We start from the raw sequence: 21,463 nt of genomic DNA, 5'->3' as shown, positions 1-21,463 counted from the left end.
GCGGTGAGGCTGCCCCGGCGTTCGGGTCCCCGTGGGCCCACGGCTCACGCCCCGGGCTGCGGGGCACGCAGGTGGGCCGGCGGCCGCTGGGAGATAGGCCCCCGGGGGCAGCGGCGGACCATGGCGCGGAGACCTGGAGCGCCCGCTGCCTACGGGGAGGAGTTCTCCTTCGTCAGTCCGCTGGTGAAATACCTGCTCTTTTTCTTCAACATGCTCTTCTGGGTGAGGCTCGGGGGGTCAAGGGGCACCTGGGCTGCAGGGCATCCTCGGAGCGCCAAGGGGGGCTGCCTGTGGCTAGGGAGGGCCGGCCTGGGTTGTCCGGTGCCCAGGAGCCTGGTGAGCGGTGCCGCCTAGTTTTCTGGGCTGGTGACACTTCGGGGGCATCTCTCCTGGGGAGGAACAGCACAGTGGCGCCGTGTCCGGAGGGAACGTTAAGAGGGGGCATCACCCTTGTTGCCAGGGATGAAGGTTTAGCAGGGATGAGAATCTGTGTCAGGCCAAAAAAGATGTGTTTGGGGAAACAGCTGGCTGGACAGCCCCATGGGCACATTTCATGGTTAGGGACTTTCAGGCCTGGGTGCTGGAAGGCCCGACTGCCAAAGAGGGGCAGTCGGGGGCGGAGAGAAGGAAGGGAAACCCCAAGCCTTCCCTCCCCAATTCCTCAGGCGAATGGGTCAAGGGACTGTATCTCTCGTTCCCTGCTGCAGGCCTCAGTGTCTGCTCCTGTCAAGGCTGAAAAGGGTTAAGAATGGCCTCCAGGTCCGATGTGTATCCTGCCTATCCCAGAGTGGTCCTAAACTTTGTCCTACCTCCTTCAAGACCAGCTTTATCTCTCGGAGCTGACAGTCTTCAGATAATTTAAATAGGATCCTCTGTTGGGCTGGAAGGCTGGGGGTCCTATCAGAATCTTCTGTTTGGGGATGGGAAAAGTGTAAATAATATCGAGGTACGGCCCCAGACACCTGGATTTCCATCCCCACTCTACCATCCTTGTTGATTTGACTGATCTGGGCAAATCCATTCAAGTCCGCAGGCCTTCTCTTCCTCCCAGGAAGAATCCAATCCAGTGTGATGGGATGGCAGGCAGGGCTGGGAATTCAGGGGGAGCCCATCAGAACATGCCAGCTGAGCCCTGTTTCATGGCTAGAGAGTGCTTGGTCCCCTCTGGATTTGATAACATAGGGAAGTTCTTTTCCCATCGTCTGCCAGCTCCTACCACCCCAGAGCTGCAGCCCTATGAGCCTATCACCCTTGCCTACCTCAGCCTGAGAACGACGGTGCAGATTTGCAGGAGCGAGAATAGTGGGTCTAAACTGTTTCCTAGGAGAAAGAGCAGGCCAGACCTCTAAGGCAGCTGCTGGAAGGGTTTCACAGGGGCCGTGGTGTGAAATGCAGACACAGAGTACAGAAGTGCCAGCCTGTTGGGACAAACGAGAGAAATCCCAGAGGGCGGTGGTGACGGCTCACTCTCAGCCACCATACTCTCGGGAAGACTGAAGTTTGGGCTTCTAGCAAATTATCAGTTTTAGAACTAGGGTAAAAAATGTAGCAGGCCTCTTGTTAGACTGCCACATTTACATGGGAGAAAGCTAAATCACCAGTGTCTTCACCGGGGTCCAGCAGCTGGTTAGCAGGCCTGGACTGGCGATTTCCTATGGAATCGGCACGCTGGCCGGGGGAGTCTGTGACCCAGATGGCTGCCACTGTGGCCTGTGGGGTCACCGGTCAACCTAAGTTCTCACGGCCTAGGTTCTGCTTCCCCGAGAGGTTTGAGAACATCAAAAGCCCTCGCTGCCACACTGCAGGGCTGAGGGATGTACCGAGGGGAACTCACCCCATAGGGGCAAGTACCTGTGAAAACCCCTTCCAGGGGGCTTCCTGTGAGCTCTCAGCCAGGGCCTTGCTCCTCGGTGCCTCACTCTTCCTTGGCGTCAGGAGCCGGAGCATCTGTCACTCTAGAGTTCAGGAACCTCTTCCTGAACTCTTCTGCCCCACTCTTTTATCAAACAGATGACTTTGGGAGGTCGCAGTCCGCAGTCCGGGAGAGAGCCAGGCTCCCAGGCCCGTTTACCTTGGTTAAAATGCTTCAGGAAGGCGTTTGGCCATCGGCACTCATGGGTGACAAAATGCTCCCTCACCTTGGATGAACAGGACCCTCTCTAAAAACTAAACAAAAAATCAAAAATGCTTCGTTCAAAATCAGAGGCTAGCCATGTTGGTAGTACCCCAGATTAGAGCAGAACCCCCTTTTGGACCTACTGCGGATGGAAAAGTTGGTGGCACTTGAAATAGCACATGGAAGGACCAGAGGCCCAGTTTCCCTCTGGCACCTACTCAGTGCGTGACGCTAAGCCACCATATCTGTCTCTCTGTCCTTAATCTTCCTCCTCTAAAGGAGGAATTTGTCTGTTTCTGTGAACTATTTATAGATGAATAAATCGCTTTGGGAACTGTTTTCTCTCTTTAAGACCTGGAGCAGGATCTAAGCATAACTCTCTGTGTCTTGGTCCCTGGGACACTGGCCTCCCTAAGGGAGGGGGAAAGGGTGGTACTTTTTGGGCCTTACTGATTATCACTTCTCTCCCAAGCCCAGAGCCCCAGCGATAGTCCACACCCATGAGCTGGCAATGAAGGACCGCTGCTCCTCCAGCTCTGAGCTCATCTTCCCATCCACTTAAGGGACAGGTGAACATGGGATGTCCTTTGCAGGCTTCCACTGTCCTAATCAAATTCCCCTTCTCTTCATGGAAAGCACCCATGACTGGCACAGTTGGACCATTTTGCAGGCAGAGTGCATATCTGGCCAGTTCCTGGGGAGCTGTGTAGGGGTGGTGTTTGTGTCTGTGCTTGAGACATGTTAGGAAGGTGGCCACTGTCATCGGGCTCACATCAGGGGTGGTGGCAGGAGCCCTGACTCTCAGGGCATTTAGAAGCTGATTCAGAAGGCTGATGCCTCCCTTGGAGTCAGAATCAAATCCCTCCTGTTTATATTTCAAATCTCATTTCCTCTTTGGCCTGGAAGCTCTGGTTTTCTCCCCAGAATCAGGTTGCTGGGCGACTGATTGTTGGGTTTCCATGGCCTGAAGTAACTGCTCCAAGATCCTAGAAGTTCTGTTTAAACTCTTTAGAAGTAACTGCCTCTCTCCACCTCCCTGTGTTGGTCACCTCTGTACAGAGTAAATGAGAAACTGCTGTACGAACCAGTGTGTTAGCCCCGGGCATCTGTTGAGTTATCAGCACAGCCCTGCTCCTCCCTGAAGGTCCTTTATCTCTCCTCAGCACCGCAGCTGGAGGGCTTTTGAGTCAAGCAAAGGCCGGAAGCTCAGCCTTTCAGCCTTTCCGTCTCATCCAGGCTTCTCTGGTGACTGTACCTCTGGATTTACTTGGTACTTTCTCTTCCTTCCCTGTACTGCAGTCATGTGCTTATTTACCTGTCCCCCATCTTGACCCCAGGCTCCCAAGGATACAGACTGCCTTATTCAATTCTGGATTTTGTTTTTCAAGACAGAATTTATCTGTGTAACAGCCCTGGCTGTCCTGGAACTCACTTGGTAGCCCAGGCTGGCCTCAAACTCACAAAGATCCTCCTGCCTCTGCCTCCCAAGTGCTGGAATTAAAGGCGTGTGCCACCGCCACCCCACCGATTCTGGATTCTTACTACCTGGGGCAGGAGTAAATGTTGATTGAATGTTTGTTGCCTGAGAGAGCAAAGCTTCCTGGGTGGAGACACGATGCCCTTTCTCTTTCTCTCCCTCATAGGCTTGTTCTGTGGAAATGTAGCCTAGCCTTGCCTGCCTGCCACTCCTCCCTTGAGCTAGTCCAATGAAAATGATGTCCATCCTCTTGAGTAGCTCTTTAGAGCCACATGTGGTTGCCACCCCAGCATCTGGATTTCTTCTCTTGTTAGTGGCACATTTGGACCACATCCGGGTCTCCCCTAGGGCAATCCCAACTGCTGGTGAGAGCCAGGAGGCGGTGGCGCACGCCTTCAATCCCAGCACTCTGGAGGCAGATCTCTGTGAGTACAAGGCCAGCCTGGTCTACAGAGTGAGTTCCAGGACAGCCAGGGATACAGAGAGAAAACCTGTGTCAAAAAGCAAGCAAACAAACAAACCAAAATTAGTGAAAGGCATTGTTCTAACATCAAAAGCTCTCAAATTTGAAAAGAAGGCAGTGTCATCTCCTGAGCTAGAACAGACAGGGAGGAGGCTATCGTGTTTATTACTTTCCGCTCCAGACCATGGTCAATGGAGTCGTAGTTGTATAAGTATTGACCTAATACTGCTTTGTTATCAAAATGCGGTTTTGTGCTGTGGGCAGCATGGCCAATACGGAGCCTAGAGAAGGCTTAGGAGATCTGTTTCCTTTGGATCCCAGTTATCTGATGATGCATGTTGTTTCAAAACCCCTTCGGAATAAATGTCATGATTTGGATGAGGAGAAAGCACCCATCATAGTCCATGCCCTCACCATTTTTTTTTTTTTTTGAGTCCTCCAGGCACTGAGAATCATCCCAGAGCATCTGTGACACTGTCTCAGTAACTTGGCTAAGAAGCCAGGAGGAGATGACCAGACATCAACCCTGACAAAGTCCGTGTAGTGCTGTGAATGTCCTTCCGTCTCTCCTGATAGACCCCCCAATACCTTAGTCACCACCCCCTCTTCTCCCCTGCATTCCTGAAGCCCATGGGCTAGGTAGGCTTCCATAAAAGAAGTAATCAGATTCTTGTTTTGTTTTGTTTTGTTTTTGAGACAGGCTGGCCTTAAACTCATTATGTAGCCAAGTCTGACTTTGAACTTCTGATCCTCCTGGTTGCTGAGGTTACAGACACACTTGTACCACTGAGTCTAGCTTCTTTCTGATTTTTTTCTTTTTTCTTCTTTTTTATTTTTTGAGACATGGTTTCTCTATGCAGTTCTGGCGACTATCCTGGATCTATTCTCTTCTCTCTGTCTCTCTCTGTGTGTGTGTGTGTGTGTGTGTGTGTGTGTGTGTGTGTGTGTGTGTGTGTGTGTGTGTGTGCTTGTTGTGTATGTGAGTGTCTGTCTTCACCTTTCACTGAGTTTGAGACAGGGTCTCTTAACGCTGCCTATGCTAGGGTAGCTGGCCTCAGAGCTTCTAGGATTCTCTTGTTCCTGCCTCGCATCTCACAGTAGGAGTACTGGGATTCTAGACAATTATAAGTCCAGCTTTTCGCATGGGTCTGGGGATTTGAACTCAGGGCTTTATGCTGGGGCTAGAAGTGCTTTGCTCACTGAGCATCTCTCCAGCCGCTCTTTCTGATTTTTTTGAGACAGGCCTCAAACTCACAGAGATCTTCCTGTCCCAGCCTCCTGGGTGCTGGTTTTATAGGCATGAGCCACCGTGCCTATCTCCAGATTCTTTTTAAAATACAATAGAAATGCCAGATTAGCGAATTCCTTTAATCCTATCACTCAGGAAGCTGAAGAAGCAGGAGGATCCTAAATTTAAGGCCAGAATAGACTACACAGTGATCAGATTAGCCTGCACCGCTACAGGCAAGTTCAAGCAAGCCTGGCACATAGTAAGGCTTGGCCACTACAGGACAAATGAACTTCACCGTAAGTGGAGATAAGAGCCATCATAGCCTGCGTGCTTTCCTACCTCCCCTAGAAACCCTGCTGGTCTTGTACTAAGTAGAAAGTTCAATTTTAAGCAACTTTTAAAAGGGATTTTTAAGATGTAAAGTTCTTCTCATAGTCTTGGTAACAGACTATCAGACTATGACTTCGGCTGGTCCTTCTAGGACCTTGAGTTTGGATTGGGAGTAGTGGGCTTCACTGTGTAGCTCAGGCTGCCCTTGAACTCCACAGCAGTCCTCCTGCCTCAGCTTTCTGGGGATTCCAGTCATGTATCACTATGTCCAGCACCCATTGAGTATGAACGGTTATACGGTGGAGAGCCTGGTGGACTTCCCTTCCTCATGTATTACCTTGGAAGTGCAAAAGTAGCCATGCTCTGAGGAAGACACCAAAGGGTCAGCCACAGACAGAATGAGGAGCGAGCCCTGTGGACTCCTCCATTCCATCAAGGTAACATCATCTAGTTCAGAGGGAGCAAGCTGAGAGCCAGCGTCATAGACAGCTGCCTCCTCAGAATTCCAGGACCAGCAGTTCTCTGATGACTCGGAGGAGCAGCCTATGGAGGTCTTGGGCCTGCTTAGGTCTAGGAGGCTGTGACTTCCTGCACTCCACCCAGAAACAGGATAGAAAATCTGGGAAACAAAGTAGAGACTCCTTTCTGCTTCCCCTGAGTAGAGAGGGAGTTACTGCTTTGGCTTTTGCTAAGGATTGAATCTGGGGCCTCAGCTCAGGGGATTTGGATTTCCACACAGTGAAGAGCTGTCTCCTACCACCATCCTCTGAAGAAGAGAGAAAAAAAGACTCTAATGGAGTGGCCATTGAAAGCCCCCCCCCCCACCAACTGTCTGCAGACTGGATTATGAAATATGGAGCCAGGCAAGCCCATGCTTTCTCTTGGAGGACTCTCCGGCTGGTGGGCCCTGGTTCCTCCTGCCATGCCTCCCCTTTTCAAGGTATCACTTAGAGACTCCTCTGAGCGTCCCCCTAGGCTGGTGCCCTGTTAGGTTCTCATGCTTTCTCTCTCCCCTCCCTGAGCTCCACCTACTTTGGAGATTGCCAGCTGGTCCCCAAGAGAGCTGAGGGCAGCTGATCTCCTGCCTCATGATAGCCCCACGGGGACATGTGGGGTCCGGGCAACTGTGATGCAGAGATAAGAAGGCAGCCAGCCTCGTGGCTGAGGTCCCAAGGCTTTGAGGACCAGAATTAGGTTCCCACAGCTCACTAACTGAGTGAACTAGGCAAAGGTACTTGAATGCCATGAACCTCAGCTCTGTAAAATGGAGACACTAATGCCCTCTTGGTTGGGATGAGATAACATGTATAAGTTTAGTCTGGAGCTGGCAGAATGGCTTGGCAGGTAAAAGCACCTGTCTCTACATTTGGTGGCCTGAGGTCAATCCTTGGGACCCAGGGCCTGGAAGGAGTGAGCCAACTCCTAAAAGCTGCCCTCCAATCCCATGTGTACATGGTGGCGTGAACATGCATGTGTGGACACACACACAAACAAGTGAATAAATAAATAAATGTCAAAAATAAGTGAAGTGTAGTCTGCTGCTAGCTCTTGGCACTCACAGAAGGAACGTGACCACCACTGTCCTTGGAAGCAGCCCCTTGGAGTCGTCCCCCCCCCCCCCCCCCCCGTCCCCCGCTGGGGCGGCCTTAGGTGGGAGGCCCGAAGGTGAAGCCTCTTCCAGGGAGGCAGAGAAGGCTGTGTAGATGGGGATGAGGCAGCCTCAAACTTGAGACTCTTTTGTTCACAGCTCCACCATTACCCATAGAAAGATGGTAGTTCGTGGTTCTAATAATTTGGGAGAAATTAATATTTTCTATTTTATAAAAGCTTCCTGCACGTGTGTAGCCCCTAGGAACAGGGCTCTATTCTTATCTCCCTGGGTCTCCTCAGAGTTTGGCAAGCCGCCAGCCGCCCATATGCCGGGAGTCGTTGACGTTGAGCTTGGGAACCCTAACTCGGCACCTGAACTAGTACCGTAGGGTTTAGAACAAGACTTTTTTCCCTACAAATATCCAGTCATGGGTGTCTGTTCCTAATTTGCAAGAGAAGCCAAAATAATAGGGAGAATTTTCTGTTTCCTACTTTCTTTTTGAACAATACCTTACCTGTCCATCCTCTAGTCAGTGCTAGCAGAGGAGAAGAGGCCCAGCAACAATACTGTAATGGAAACAGGGAAACTACTTATTTAGAGTACTGCCTGTGTTATTTCTTGACATGCAGAGACATATATTTAATAGAATATTATGTTGGTAAAATTGTTTCTTTCTATCATAGAAATTAGTGTCTTATGCTTCCTCAAAATACAACAGTATCTATATAATATTCCCATCAAAACTGTAATTTCCCAGGTGTGGTAGCAAATGCCTGTACTCCCAGCACTTGGGAGGCGGGGGTGGGGGTGGGGGGTAGAGAGGGGTTAGGCAGCATCAGTAGTTCAAGGTCATCCTCAGCTACATAGTGAGTTTGAGGCCAGCATTGACACGAGACCCTATTTAAAAACGTTAGTTACCCCAGCTTGCCTTCTAGCCCATCTCCAGTTTTTACTAGGGATCACAGTGGCCTGGGGTGCAGATCCATACCTCCCTCAACCCACAGCAGTGATGCTTCTTCCTGCAGTAGACGGGAATTAACACAGAGACTCACTTTTTGACTGGACAGTGTACAGAGAGTGAGGAACTAGAGCCTGAGTTCCAAATGGGATGCTCTCATCAAACCCCTTCCCTCAAGACTCAGGGATCTATGCAAAAAAAGAGGTGGAAAGATTGTAAGAACCAGAGGTAACAAATGACTTCAAGGAAACTGTCTTCCAGACTCATCAGGACTGATGCGTATATGAACTCACAGAGACTGGCAATATGCATAAGACGGATACAGGTTCAATCAGACGGGGTCCTAGCACGAAGAGGGTGAAGTAGATATGGGGTCCCACCCCTAACTAGGAAGCTATCTGCAACTGAGACTCATTGGCAAAGGGAAAAACCGGTTTTGTCCAGTGGAATCCCAGGAGCAGTTGGCCAACACAAAACTAACCCAATGGCATTTTTCTGGGCTTTTTGTTTTGTTTTGCCATTCTTTGGCTTGTTGGCTTTTTGCTTGTTTTGATTTTTGTTTTTGTGAGGAGTTTTTTGTTTGTGTTGTTTCTTGTTTTTCTGTTTTGTTGCTGTTTTGAAGGAGAAGGAGGGAGGGAGGGAGAGAGAGAACATAAAGTTGGGTGGGTAAGGAGATGGATAGTATCTGGGAGAAAGGGAAAACATGATCAGAATATATTGTATGAAAAAAAAAAACCTTTTCAATAAAAGATGCCACCCCAAAACCTAAGTTTGAAAACTAAAAAATTTAAGAGTTGGTTTTTATTTAAAAGAATTTTTTGCATTTGTTTTTCCTTATTGTATGTATAAGCGTGGGTATTCATGTGCCACCGCACATGTATGGAGATCAGAAGACAGCTTGCCAGAGTTGGCTCTCTCCTTCTACCACGTGGGTCCCAGGACTCGAACTCAGATCTTTAGGCTTGTTGTCAAGCCCCTTTCCTCACTGACCCATTTCACCAGCCCTTATTTCAATGGACTTTTAGAGAACAGCTCCTCCATGCTAGCATCATGGGTGAGTATGCTGTATCTGTTCCAATTGATGGCACTGCCATCATGCTGCGGGCTTCAATCAGATTTCCTTAGTCTCTCCCACCTCTCTGTTCCAGGATGCTACATTACATTTAGTTGCCATGTTTTCTTCCTCTTGGCTGTGACAGTTTTTCAAACTTGTTTTTGATGGCCTTGAAGGCTGTTGAGGGTACTGTTTTGTAGATAGTGCCTTTATTAGAACTGCCTGATGTCTTGCTCATGGTGTTCCTGGGGCTGTGGGTTTTGAGGGTGAGACACAGTGGCAATGTAACGTTTTCCTCACTTGGTGTTATCTCAGTGATGCATCACCCTCATCTCTGTTGCTGCTGACCTTCGTCGAGAGGCTGTGAGGCTGTGGGTTGGTCTCAGGATGTGTGATTGCTTTGTCCTCTTCTGTGCTGTGCTCTCGGGAGGACACACTATGCTCAGTGCACAGTGCATGGAGTTGTGTTCTACCTCTTTGACACCTACATTTATTAGCTATTCTCTATCTATTAAATAAAGTTCTTCATTTGTATTAATAAAGATGCACAGATAATCTATTTTATACTATGGGTAATAATTTAATACAGTTAAATTTGTACTTTATTTTTAAATTGTGTTTATGTGTGTGTTCATGTGTGTGTGGCTTTGTGTAGGTACGTGCATGTGAATTGTGTGTATGCAGATGTCCGTGTGTGTGGCTGTGTGTAGGTATGTGCATGTGAATTATGTGTATGCAGATGTCCATGTGTGTGGCTGTGTGTAGGTATGTGCATGTGAATTGTGTGTATGCGGATGTCCGTGTGTGTGGCTGTGTGTAGGTATGTGCATGTGAATTGTGTGTATGCGGATGTCCGTGTGTGTGGCTGTATGTAGGTAGGTATGTGCATGTGAATTGTGTGTATGCAGATGTCCGTGTGTGTGGCTGTATGTAGGTAGGTATGTGCATGTGAATTGTGTGTATGCAGATGTCCGTGTGTGTGGCTGTATGTAGGTAGGTATGTGCATGTGAATTGTGTGTATGCGGATGTCCGTGTGTGTGGCTGTGTTTAGGTATGTGCATGTGAATTGTGTGTATGCAGATGTCCGTGTGTGTGGCTGTATGTAGGTAGGTATGTGCATGTGAAGACAAGTGCCAAAGAGAACAGAGGCTTTAAATCCCCTGGAGCTGGAGGTCCAGGCAGTTGTGAGTCACAAAGTGTGGTTACTAGGAACCAAACCCGGGACCTCTCTTTAGCCCCCTTTCTTATTTTTTTTTTTTTTTTCATGCTTAAGTTGTTCTAACTTTGGCCATTGGTGGTTCATTCACTTGGTGCCTGTGTCTCACCAATGTGAGAATTTTGATTGTGTGTAGTGTGTGTGTGTGTGTGTGTGTGTGTGTGTGTGTGTGTATCTCTGTGTGTGAGCGCCCATGTGGAGGCCAACGGAAGACACCAAGTGTTCTTCTCTCCCATTCTCTGGCTGTTTCCTTGATATGGGGTCTCTCATTGAATCTGAAACCCTCCACTTTGGCTGGGCTGGCAGGTCATCAAGTTCTGCAGATATGTGCTCCCCAATGCTGGGGTTACAGGCATGCGTAGCCATACCCAGCTATCACATGGTGCTGGGTATCTGAAGCCAGGTCCTCACGCTTGCATAGCAAATGCTCTTAAACCCACTGAGCCATCTCCCCTACCCCAGATTTATTGCTGAATACTTTCTTGCTTTCTGCTGCAAACTGTTCCAGGCTCATCATAATACATTTCTGCTCTGGTCCTAAACCAGCCCTTCCTCACTGGAGCCCAAGGGATGACCATTTTCATTCCAAGGTGATAACTCACCTTATATAAGAATAAAGGCACCGGTGCATACAAATTATTTTATATCACTTGACTGACAGCTTTTCAGAAACATAAATTTACCTAAAAGCTAGACTCAGCTATTTTAAAAATGGTCCCTAGCTTTTTAAAGTTCTAGCCAGGCTTCATTCTTTCCATTATCTGGAAACCCACTCTAAGAAGAGAAGTGACTTTACCTCTGTCCTCATGAGAGCAAGTCATTGGTGAGATTTTTATTATGGGGATTTTGGACCAAAGATCGAAAGATTACTAGAATGAGATAGGGAAATTGCATTGGGTCCAGACATGCCACAGCACCCATATAGACTTGACCAAACGTCCCTTCTGCTTCTCCGGCTTCCTCTGTATTAAGAGGTGAGTGTATGAGTCCGTTTCTGAAGTTCTGTTCAGCTTTAAAATGTGATGCTGTTAGTGTCTGCAGGACTCGCCTTGCCGCGGTGGTGGCAGCTTTGAGGAATCCAGGGTGGGAAGTGTGGGCAAGAATGGAAGTGTGAAAGAGAAAGCCGTGAAAGACAAACGCAGGTCTACAGAGCTCCGAGGAAGGGCATTCTTAACGATCACGTTAACTATCAATACCAGTCAAGCCTCAATCTTGATTTTAATGCAACCTAGTTTCTATTTCACATTCCTGGTTGGCTGCACCTTAGGCTTTCAAGTCCTCCAACTGGCTGCACTGTGTTCACTTGGAACTGTTTCAGGACTTGAGTTGCCTGGGTCTCCTTGCCAGAGGTTGTAAACTCTTTGGTTTGCAGGGCATCAAGAGTTGAAGTGTCTCCTTCACTTCCTGGTGCCCAGGTGACTCTAATGGCAGCCAGAGGTGAGAGCCACAGCTCTAAGTTACAGATGTTTTCTCTCCAGATAACCCACAGATTGTGGGTCCTCCCAGTATCGTACACTACCAGCTGATTGGTTGGATTTGAATAACGTATTAGTTCCTGCCTCCCCAAACTTAATGTTTAAAACAACACAAATATCTTTCACATGTCTGGAGGTCCAAAGTCCAACACGGGCTTCCCTGGGCTATCCTCAAGGTGTCCACAAGTGCTATGCTTCTTCCTGTGTTCTCTAGGGGAGATGTCCTTTCCTGCCCCAGCTTCTGAGGTTGCCTACATCCCTCAGTCCATGGTACCACATCACTCCAACTTGGCCTCCACTGTTCTGCCTCCCCCTCTGAATCTGACCCTCTTCCTTCCTTCTGATAAGATCTGCCGTGACCATATTGGGCCCTGGGGGGTAATCTCTCAATCTCTCAATCCTGAATCCTAAATCACATTTGCAGAATGTCTCTTTGGCCATATAAGATGATCATAGAATTAGAACATTATTCTACTTACTCCAGCAGACAGAGCTGCTGTTGTAATTACAGGCTCATGGAGAGAATTAAGTTGCTTCTCTCCCTCCCTCCCTTTCTCCTTCTCTTCCTCCTCTCCCCTCTCTGTTGTTGACATAAGGTCTCATGTAGCCTATTCTGGCTTCCAACTTACAACATAGCCAAGGTTGGCCTTGAACTTCTGATTCTCCCGTTTCTCCCTCCAGAGCACTGGGATGACAGCTATGCATTACCACCCCTGCTAATTCGATCCCTGTACAAAGTTATCCAATCTAGAAATTTTCAGCATGCAAGGAGACTGGGAGCAACAGAACTACAGAGCAGATGCTCGCTGTTAACTAGGTCCGTAGTAGAATGATATTCAGAATTGCAGTTGTGTGTAGTGACAAGGGAAGTTCACGCTGTACTGGGGGGTTTGTGTGTCAACTTGACACAAGCTAGAGTCATCAGGAAGGAGCCTCAGGGGCAGAAATGCCCTCATGCCCCCTGTAAGGCATTTTCTTATTTAGTGACCAATGCGGGAGGGCCGTGGTGGGCGGTGCCATCCCTGGGCAGGTAGTCCTGGGTTCTCTAAGAAGGTGGGCTGAGCGGGCCAGGGGAAGCAAGCCAGTAAGCAGCTCCCCTCCATGGCCTCGGCATCAGCTTCTGCTTCTGGGATCCTGCCCTGTTTGAGCTCCTGTCCTGACTTCCTTCAGCGATGAGCAGCGATCCTGGAGTGTAAGCCGGGTAAACCCTTTCCTCCCCAGCTTGCTCATTGGTCATGGGGTTTCGTCCCAGCAATAGAAACCCTGACTAAGCCACGTGTCTGTGGAGGGCAGAGGGCCATTTGTGGAGTTGGTTCCAGGAATTGTACCGCACGTGTCTCTACCTGTTGAACCGTTTTCCTGGCCCAGGTGTGGTACCTTTTAAGGGGCAGAGACATTTGCTCACACTGTCAAAGTGCCCTTCCATACCTGGAGGTGACTGACCTAGGCTTTCCCTGCCTCCCCCATGTTTCCTAAGCCTGGCCATGCTAGAGGAAGAGTCAGGTGGCACCACCAGCCCCACATGCAGCTCTTCAAGCTGCCTTGTTTATTCTGGGCAGAAGGTGAAGCCCGATAATATATGGAGTCAAGTCGAAGGAAGGGCTAGATGTGTGTGTGTGTGTGTGTGTGTGTGTGTGTGTGTGTGTGTGTGTGTACAGAGCTATGGATGCACAAAGACAAATATGGAGACGAGCTGATAATGCTAGGCATGAGTCAGAGGAAGGGCCAGAGGAAGGGGTAAGGGAAAAGGGCTATGGATTCACAAAGAAGCATCCCAGAGACTTACTTTTAACTCAGTATTCACCATTAACTACATGCCTGCCAAATAGTATAGCATTTTCAGAAACAAGTCCCAAATGCAAGAATACCTTTCTCGCAGAAGACTAGTTTGACCCTATTCCCTGTCCAGGGCCCAGCTCCCTTCTTTCACTGAAGACCCGTCCAGGTGGCCCCTTGCAGCTGGTTCTTGTCTTGCAGGATGTGTGGTCTAGCTGCCTTACCCCTCCCTGCTGGGTTGGTCAAGCCCCTGCTACTGAGAACTCTCTCTGCCAGAGCTTGGCCTCATCTATTACCATGGTGACCGTCGGCTGCTGCTTAGCACCAGCCTGGAAGCTGAGCGCAAAGCTGGGGCTCCCGAGCGCTTGTGGAGGCCCAGGGGACAAAGGCCCCTCTGGGGGCCTTTAATGGGTTTGCTCTCACAGGGAGGAGCCATGGCATTTGTCTGGCCTAGGTTGTCTTCTCCCACACTGGCATCAGGGTTTATAACGATTCCTTTCCATGGCAGTGCCAGGAATCACACGCGCTCCTGCCTTTCGAGGCTGTGTACATCTTGCTCTTGGCTTCCAAGGGAGTTGGAGAGCCAGAGCCTCATCTACATGAAAGCCCTGCCTTCTGAGCAGGTGGCTTAGAATTCAGAATTGTACAGTTCCTGTGTGGTCATGTGGGTGATGGTGTATATTTAATGTCAAAGATTGTGTCATGTGCTTTCCAAACATTTCTTAACTCTTTTTTTTATTATTAAGAATTTTTTTCCACTAATTTTTACACACCAAAGATCCCCCTCTTCACCCCCTCTATTTAATTCTTAAAAAAATATTTTTTTCTGGACTGACAATATGGCTCAGTGGGTATGGCTCCGTGCCAAGCCAGACAAGCCCGAGTTTGATCCCTGGAAGGAGAGTATCAGCTCCTCCAAGTTGTCCTCTGACTTTCATGTGCATGGTGTGGCATGAGCTCATACACAGACACATAAAGAAAAGAATGTAAACAATTAAAAATTAACTTATTTTTATGTATGTATATGAGCATTTGCCCGCATGTATATATAAGTGCTGCCAGAGGCCAGAGGAAGGAGCCAGATCACCTGAAACTGGAGTTAAAGGTGTTTGTGAGAGGCCGTGTGGGTGCTGGGCCTCTGCAAGGGCAAGTGCTCCTAACCACTGAGACATTTCTCCAGCCGCCAAAACATTTTTTAAGACATCAGAAATATAACTTTAATGGAGCGTGGTGGCTCACACCTTTAATCCCAGCACTTGGGAGACAGAAGCAGGCGGATCTCTAAGTTCGAGGTCAGTCTGGTCTACAGAGCAAGTACCAGGACAGCCAGGGCTACACAGAGAAACCTTGTCTGGGGCAGGGGAGAATAAAGAAAGAAATATAAGTATACATTTTAAAAGTTTTGGCTCGAGAAATGGCTTATTGATTAAGACTGCTTATTGCTGTAACTCAGGGGACGGCAGAGCTTAGATGGCAACACCTACACCAAGCATTTCACAAACACCTGTAATTCCAGCGCCAAGGGATCCGAGGATCTCCTCTGCCCTCTTCTGGCTTCAGTGTGCACCCACACAGACACATGCACAGACAGAAATAAAATAAAATAAAATATTGTTCTTCCTTTGAGGCAGGTGCTTGCACTGTAGCACAGGCTGGCCTCGAACTCTCCATCCCCCATTTCAGCCTAAGGGCTGAGATTAACTGCTGTAAGCCATCAATCACACCTGGCTCTTTCCATAGCTTTCACATGTAGAAATCAACTGAGAATCAGAAATTTGTCCTAAATAGGGTTAAATATCTGAATCTCTCAGAGGCCATGCTTTAAGTGTGTGTGTGTGTGTGTGTGTGTGTGTGTGTGTGTGTGTGTGTGTGTGTGTGTGTGTGTAGTTTTGATGCTTGTGATTGAACCCAGGCCTTGTGCTGTAGCACTGGGTTATACCCCAAACCCGTCTGGAAGCTTGTGTTTTTAACCACTGTTCTATTCTATATTAAACTTGTACAGCCTTAATTTCTCCATCTGTGAAATGGGGAGACTATCTGTCTCACAAGATAATTGTGTTATAGAGAATGAAGGAGACAATACTGGGGAGTTTCTCACGGAGGGAAAGCACTTATTGTCACTGGGAGTGGGTAGGGGATGTTACCCCTGGACCCTGGGAAGGCCCTCCCCTGCTCTCCTAGAAGATTTTTCATTGTGGTCAGAGCTCTCCCATTTTCAGAATCTCAATCAGACTCCTTGCTTGTCCCCACAGGTAATTTCCATGGTCATGGTGGCTGTGGGTGTCTACGCCAGGCTGATGAAGCATGCAGGTGGGTTATAGGTCCCCTCTTCTGCCTCCCACACTCTCACTGTGCCCCAGCTTGCTTCCGCTCTGGCCCTGGGCTGAGGTTGGAGGAGCAGCTCCCTGAACCCAGTCTTACTGGGTCACTTCAGACTGGCAGCTCACTTGGGCTTTCCTGGGCCCTCTCCCAGATCTGCCTGTATCTGAGACTAAGTGCTAGAGAAGCCAGGTCTGTGGAAGCAGAGAGCAAGCAGTCCAGCACTGGCTAGCTTACCCTGAAGTCACCCCGGATTCCTCTATAGAGTCTCTAGGAATCCACCCAGCTAGTCAGCCCTATGTCATTCTAATTCATCTCTGGATTGACAGTGGCCCCTGCCCTCACGAGCCTGGAGTAAGGGCTTTTCCCTGGTTCCTCCATACATGCACGACTCTCCCAGCGCACTTTCTGCTCTTCCCTGTGAGGAAGGGCTTGCTTTCTCATAGTCTTCACCAGACAAGGAGATTCCCCTAGGACAGGAAGAACAGTTTGGGACACCCCCATCCATCCCTGGGAGCCCCCTCGGAGGGCACTGGGCTCCAGCTGAGGGTCAGCCTCTCTCCCAGAAGCAGCCCTGGCTTGTCTGGCGGTGGACCCTGCCATCCTGCTGATCGTAGTGGGCGTTCTCATGTTCCTTCTCACCTTCTGTGGCTGTATCGGATCCCTTCGGGAGAACATCTGCCTTCTGCAGACGGTGAGTGGTCGAGGGCTCCACCAAGGGCCCGCTCTTCTCCTCCTCCTTGTGCCTCGGGGACCCCTGTGCCACACTGTAGACGGTCCATTCCGTCCCACCCCACCCTCTAAGTGCTGGCCACTCCTCACAGCACCGAGTGGCCGCCTCCACATCCTTGTCCGAGAGGTAGTGTGTGGGGAGGAGCCTAGCTGCCTCAGTGCTGTACTCCTTGGCCCTGGGGAGGGCTGTTTCCCCGAGCAGTGACGAGTGACGGTCGTCTCCTTGTCTTGCACGTGTGCCACAGTTCTCGCTCTGCCTCACCATCGTGTTCCTGCTGCAGCTGGCTGCTGGCATCCTGGGCTTCGTCTTCTCAGACAAGGTAACATGGGAGCCTAGAGACGGCTTCAGTACCAGAGGGAGGAAGGGGAAGTTTCGGCTCCTGACTAATTAACCACAGCGCTTTTTCTCCTGGGAAGCACCAGCCTTTGAAAGGTCCCCTTAGGGATGAATAAATGGCCTTTAATGTCAACCTGTTTAAAGAGAGCTTCATGACTGTAAGGTGTTTTCCTTTGACAACCTGAGATGCCACTGGGTTACAAAATTCTATAAATGCTGAATGGTGGTGGCACACACCTTTGATTCCAGCACTCGAGAGGCAGAGGCAGGCGGATCTCTGTGAGTTCTAGGCCAGCCTGGGCTACAGAGTGAGATCCAGGACAGGCTCCAAAACTACAGAGAGAACCCCTGTCTCAAAAAAACAAAAAAGAAAGAAAGAAAAGAAAATTCTATAAACATGAGAAACATTAAAATAACTGCAAACTTGAAGGATGAATGACTAAGTAGAACTCAGTGATGAAGACCACACACACAGCTTGAAGAGACTTTTTTTTTAGATTTATTTATTTATTTATTATTATGTATCCAGTATTCTGCCTGCATGCCAGAAGAGGGTGCCAGATCTCATGACAAATGATCGGGAGCCACCATGGCTGCTGGGAATTGAACTCAGGTCCTCTGCAAGAACAGCCAGTGCTCTTAACCGCTGAGCCATCTCTCCAGCCCCTTGAGGAGACTCTTGTTCAAAAACTGTCTATTGAACTAGATGTGGAAGCAGGGGAAGGCAAACTCTGTTCTGAAGCCTGTTCCCACATCTAAAAAAAAATAAAGGAAGAAAGATTTAGCTGGGCGGTGGTGGTGCATGCCTTTAGTCCTAGCACTCAGGAGGCAGAGCCAGGTGGATCTCTGTGAGTTCAAGGCCAGCCTGGTCTGCAGAGTGAGTTCAGGACAGCCTGAGCTACCTAATGAGACCCTGTCTCAGAAACAAAACAAAAATGGGGTGGGCGGGGTGAAGAACCAGAATTCCATTCTCAAATTCAGATAGTTACCAGGAATAAAGTGCAAAACTATGGAATAAAGTCGTAGGGAAAGAGGGCAGGTGTGGTGGCGCACGTCTTTAATCCCAGTGCTCCGGAGGCAGGCGGATCTCTGAGTTCTAGGCTAGCCTGGTCTCCAGAGTGAGTTCTATGACCTCCAGGGGCATACACGGAGAAACCCTGTCTCAACAAACAAACCCACACACAAAAAGCCATGGGAGGAGTAGTTGAGCAGAAAGAGAACATCGTACAAAATTATGAACTGATGGGAAGCAGAGCCAGGCAGATCTCTGTGAGTTCGAGGCCAGCCTTGTCAACAAAGCAAGATCCAGGCCAGGCACCAAAACTACACAGAGAAACCCTGTCTCAAAAACAAAACTATACACACACACACACACACACACACACACACACACACACACACACTGAGAGCTGCTGAGCTGATAGGAGGTGACAAGTTCTCCCTCCTGGCTGTGTCAAGTCTAAGGAGGTGCAATTTTCTTGTGTCCATTAGGGGTCAGTGTCTCCACTCAGTAAGCCCCTCTCTTCTAAAATAAAACAGAATTTGTTTCTTCACTGCGCTAGTCAATACATATTTTGGGTACTGATATGCAGAGGCTGATAAACACTGCATTATTTTGAAAGATAGTTCTGAGGAGCAATGACATCAGGATCAATGTTTCTATTGCCCAGCTGTCTTCCCTTGGTAGGTCTGATTTCAAGGCTGATTCATGATGATCTGAGGGAATATGACCATGACCTTTGGTAGATGCCTTAATTTTGAACTTTAGTCTGTGATTTCCCCCAGCTCTTGGGGGAAATTAGTGACTGCCTAGTCACTAATACCTTTTAGTGACCCAGACCCCTTAATTATGCTTTGCCATTTTGTTGTTAAGGAGAAAAGAACATGAATTTTATCTCTCTAGCAGTCAGGCTCTCCTCTTCATCCTGTATGTACAGGGATTGGAGGCTTAGTGTGGTCTTATTTACCAAAGCTCACAGGGCTTCTCATTAAATTTAAGGCCTTTGAATGGTAAAGTGACAAAATGAGGCACATTGGTGAGTTAATGGCCCCCAGGATGTGATAGAAACATCAGTGTGTAAAAAGGAAGCCAGAATGGGAGATGGTGGCAGTGAACAGGTTTGCTGGAAAGATGGGCGCCGGTGCCTAGGTCGGGACGTAGGGCCATTTGGCTGCACTGACTTGAGTGCTTGCTGTTGGCAAGCGTGTACCCAGAATGGATGGAAGGACCACGCCTGTGCTCATCTGCTGGGCTTGGCATGAGAGTGGGAAGGCCTCCGGGGCTTCTGACCACACTGTAGTATGTATGGTGGGTGCCCTTCTGCCTCCTACAAATTGTGCTGGGACTGTGAAACATGGAGAAATCTGAAAAGGAGAGCAAAAGACAAAGCGATAGTGTGTTAATTACCTTCCTGTTGCTATGATAAGACACCACAATCAAGGCATCTTAGAGATGAGAGTCTGTCATGGCAGGGGAGATGTGGCATCCAGCAACAGGCCTGGTGACAGAGCAGGGGCTGAGGACTGTTGACCTGAACCACAAGGAGGAAACAGAGAGAGTGCACTGGGAACGGTACCGGCTTTCCAACAAAGCCACGCCCCTTTCCAACAAAGCCACGCCCCCTACAGCTCCCAAAACAGTGCCACCAACCAGGGACTAAGTCTTCAAACATCTGAGATTATGGGGGACATAATCAAACCTCCACAAAGGGTGATCTGTGTTTGCCGTTATTTTTGAGGGGATTAATCAGTTATGGATTTAGCCTGTGTCCTGATTGTCTCATTGTGTATCTGGCAGGCTCGGGGGAAAGTGAGTGAATTAATCAACAACGCTATTGTGCATTATCGAGATGACCTGGACCTGCAGAACCTCATTGACTTTGGCCAGAAGAAGGTACCAGCCAAGCATGGTGTGGTCATCCAATATCCTGGAGGGTGGGGTGGGGGGAGGGGAGGGGAGGTGGAGGAGGTGGATAGGGGTTAAAGTTAAGGTTGACCTAGAAATGCCTCACTCTCTAGGACTGTGAAGTTCTTTTATTTGCTAAATCATATATTCTAGGAAGGGCTTTGTGGGAGAAACAGGTACTGCTCAGGGCATAGACTGGTACATAAAGTGTTGATAATCAACTGCTTATGTAGAGAAAAAGAGAGGAATGACTCTGTAGTCTTATTTACAAATGGATTCTGGAAGACTTTTTAAGAAGCCCCTTTGTAAGGGGTTACCTGTAGGGGAATGAAGAACCATCATATTTTATTCTATATCACATTAAAAATGGTGGCCAAATATACAAAACCAGGAAATACCATTTTGTTTTGTCTCTCGTTTTGTGGAACTAGGAGTCGCACTCAGAGCCTTGAACATCATGGGCAAACGCTGTAACGCTGGGCTGTACCCACAACCCAGATTTGCCATTTTAGGTATTAGAAATATTTACATTAGCTGGACGTGTCACACAACTTATAATCCTCCCTGCTTGGGAGCTAAAACACAAGGATCAAGAGCTCAAGGCCTTCCTGGGCTACTGAGTGAGTTCAAGGACAGCCTGAGTAACTTGTGAGGCCCTGGGGTTATAGCTCAGTGGTAGAGCACCTGCCTGGTGTGTGTGAGGTCCTAGGTTCAATCCCCAGTATAGGAGGAAAAATCACATTGTATGTAGCCATCACCACCATTTATGAGCAGAACTTTTCCATCGTTGCCTGTATGGCAGTGCATACCATCCCGTGTGCTAGGGAAACAGAAGCAGAAACGGTGGGGAAAGGTGCTTTGTAAAGTCTGACAGACAACCTGAGTTTGGTTCTAGGGCTCCCAAGTGGAGAGAGGACTGACTCCCCAACGTCGTCATCTGGCCTTCACGTGTGCACTTCGGCATCTGTGTGCACACATAGGCAGGGGGAGCGCGTGTGTGCATGTGCACACACTCACATACACACACACACTCACACACACACTCACATACACACACACTCACACACACACTCACATACACACACACTCACACACACACATACACACACACTCACACCACACACTCACATACACTCACACACACACACTCACACACACTCACATACACACACACTCACATACACACACACTCTCACATACACTCACATACACACACTCACACTCACATACACACACTCTCACATACACTCACATACACACACACATACACACACACTCACATACACACACACTCTCACATACACTCACATACACACACACACACACACACACACACACACTCATAAACAATTTAAAAACTAAACCCATTTCATCTTTCCCTACTGAACTGTGCCCATTAAATATTTCCCATTTCGCTCTCATGGCGGCAACCACCATTCAACTTTCTGGGATGTAACTGCTTTGGGGGCTTCTTCATATGAA

General features: G+C 48.7%; 1 protein-coding gene across 2 annotated transcripts in view; it reads left to right on the top strand.

The window, feature by feature from the left end:
* The first annotated feature begins 2 nt into the window (after positions 1-2).
* Tspan33 (tetraspanin 33) overlaps positions 3-21,463 on the top strand; it is a 32,991-nt gene continuing 11,530 nt past the window's right edge. The window contains exons 1-5 of one of the 2 annotated variants that reach the window (XM_015998065.3): positions 3-222; positions 15,941-15,998; positions 16,577-16,701; positions 16,985-17,059; positions 19,874-19,969. In XM_015998065.3, the coding sequence (XP_015853551.1) occupies positions 121-222; positions 15,941-15,998; positions 16,577-16,701; positions 16,985-17,059; positions 19,874-19,969 (456 nt within the window). In that variant the 5' untranslated portion in view covers positions 3-120. Of the gene's footprint in view, positions 223-15,940; positions 15,999-16,573; positions 16,702-16,984; positions 17,060-19,873; positions 19,970-21,463 lie in introns of both variants that reach the window. The other variant, XM_006979399.3, reaches the window with a different exon arrangement.

This window comes from Peromyscus maniculatus, chromosome 3, assembly GCF_049852395.1.
Source record: "Peromyscus maniculatus bairdii isolate BWxNUB_F1_BW_parent chromosome 3, HU_Pman_BW_mat_3.1, whole genome shotgun sequence".
In the NCBI taxonomy this organism is placed as follows: domain Eukaryota; kingdom Metazoa; phylum Chordata; class Mammalia; order Rodentia; family Cricetidae; genus Peromyscus; species Peromyscus maniculatus.
Note: the sequence above shows the minus strand (reverse complement) of the source record. Positions and strands in the feature narration are given on the sequence as shown.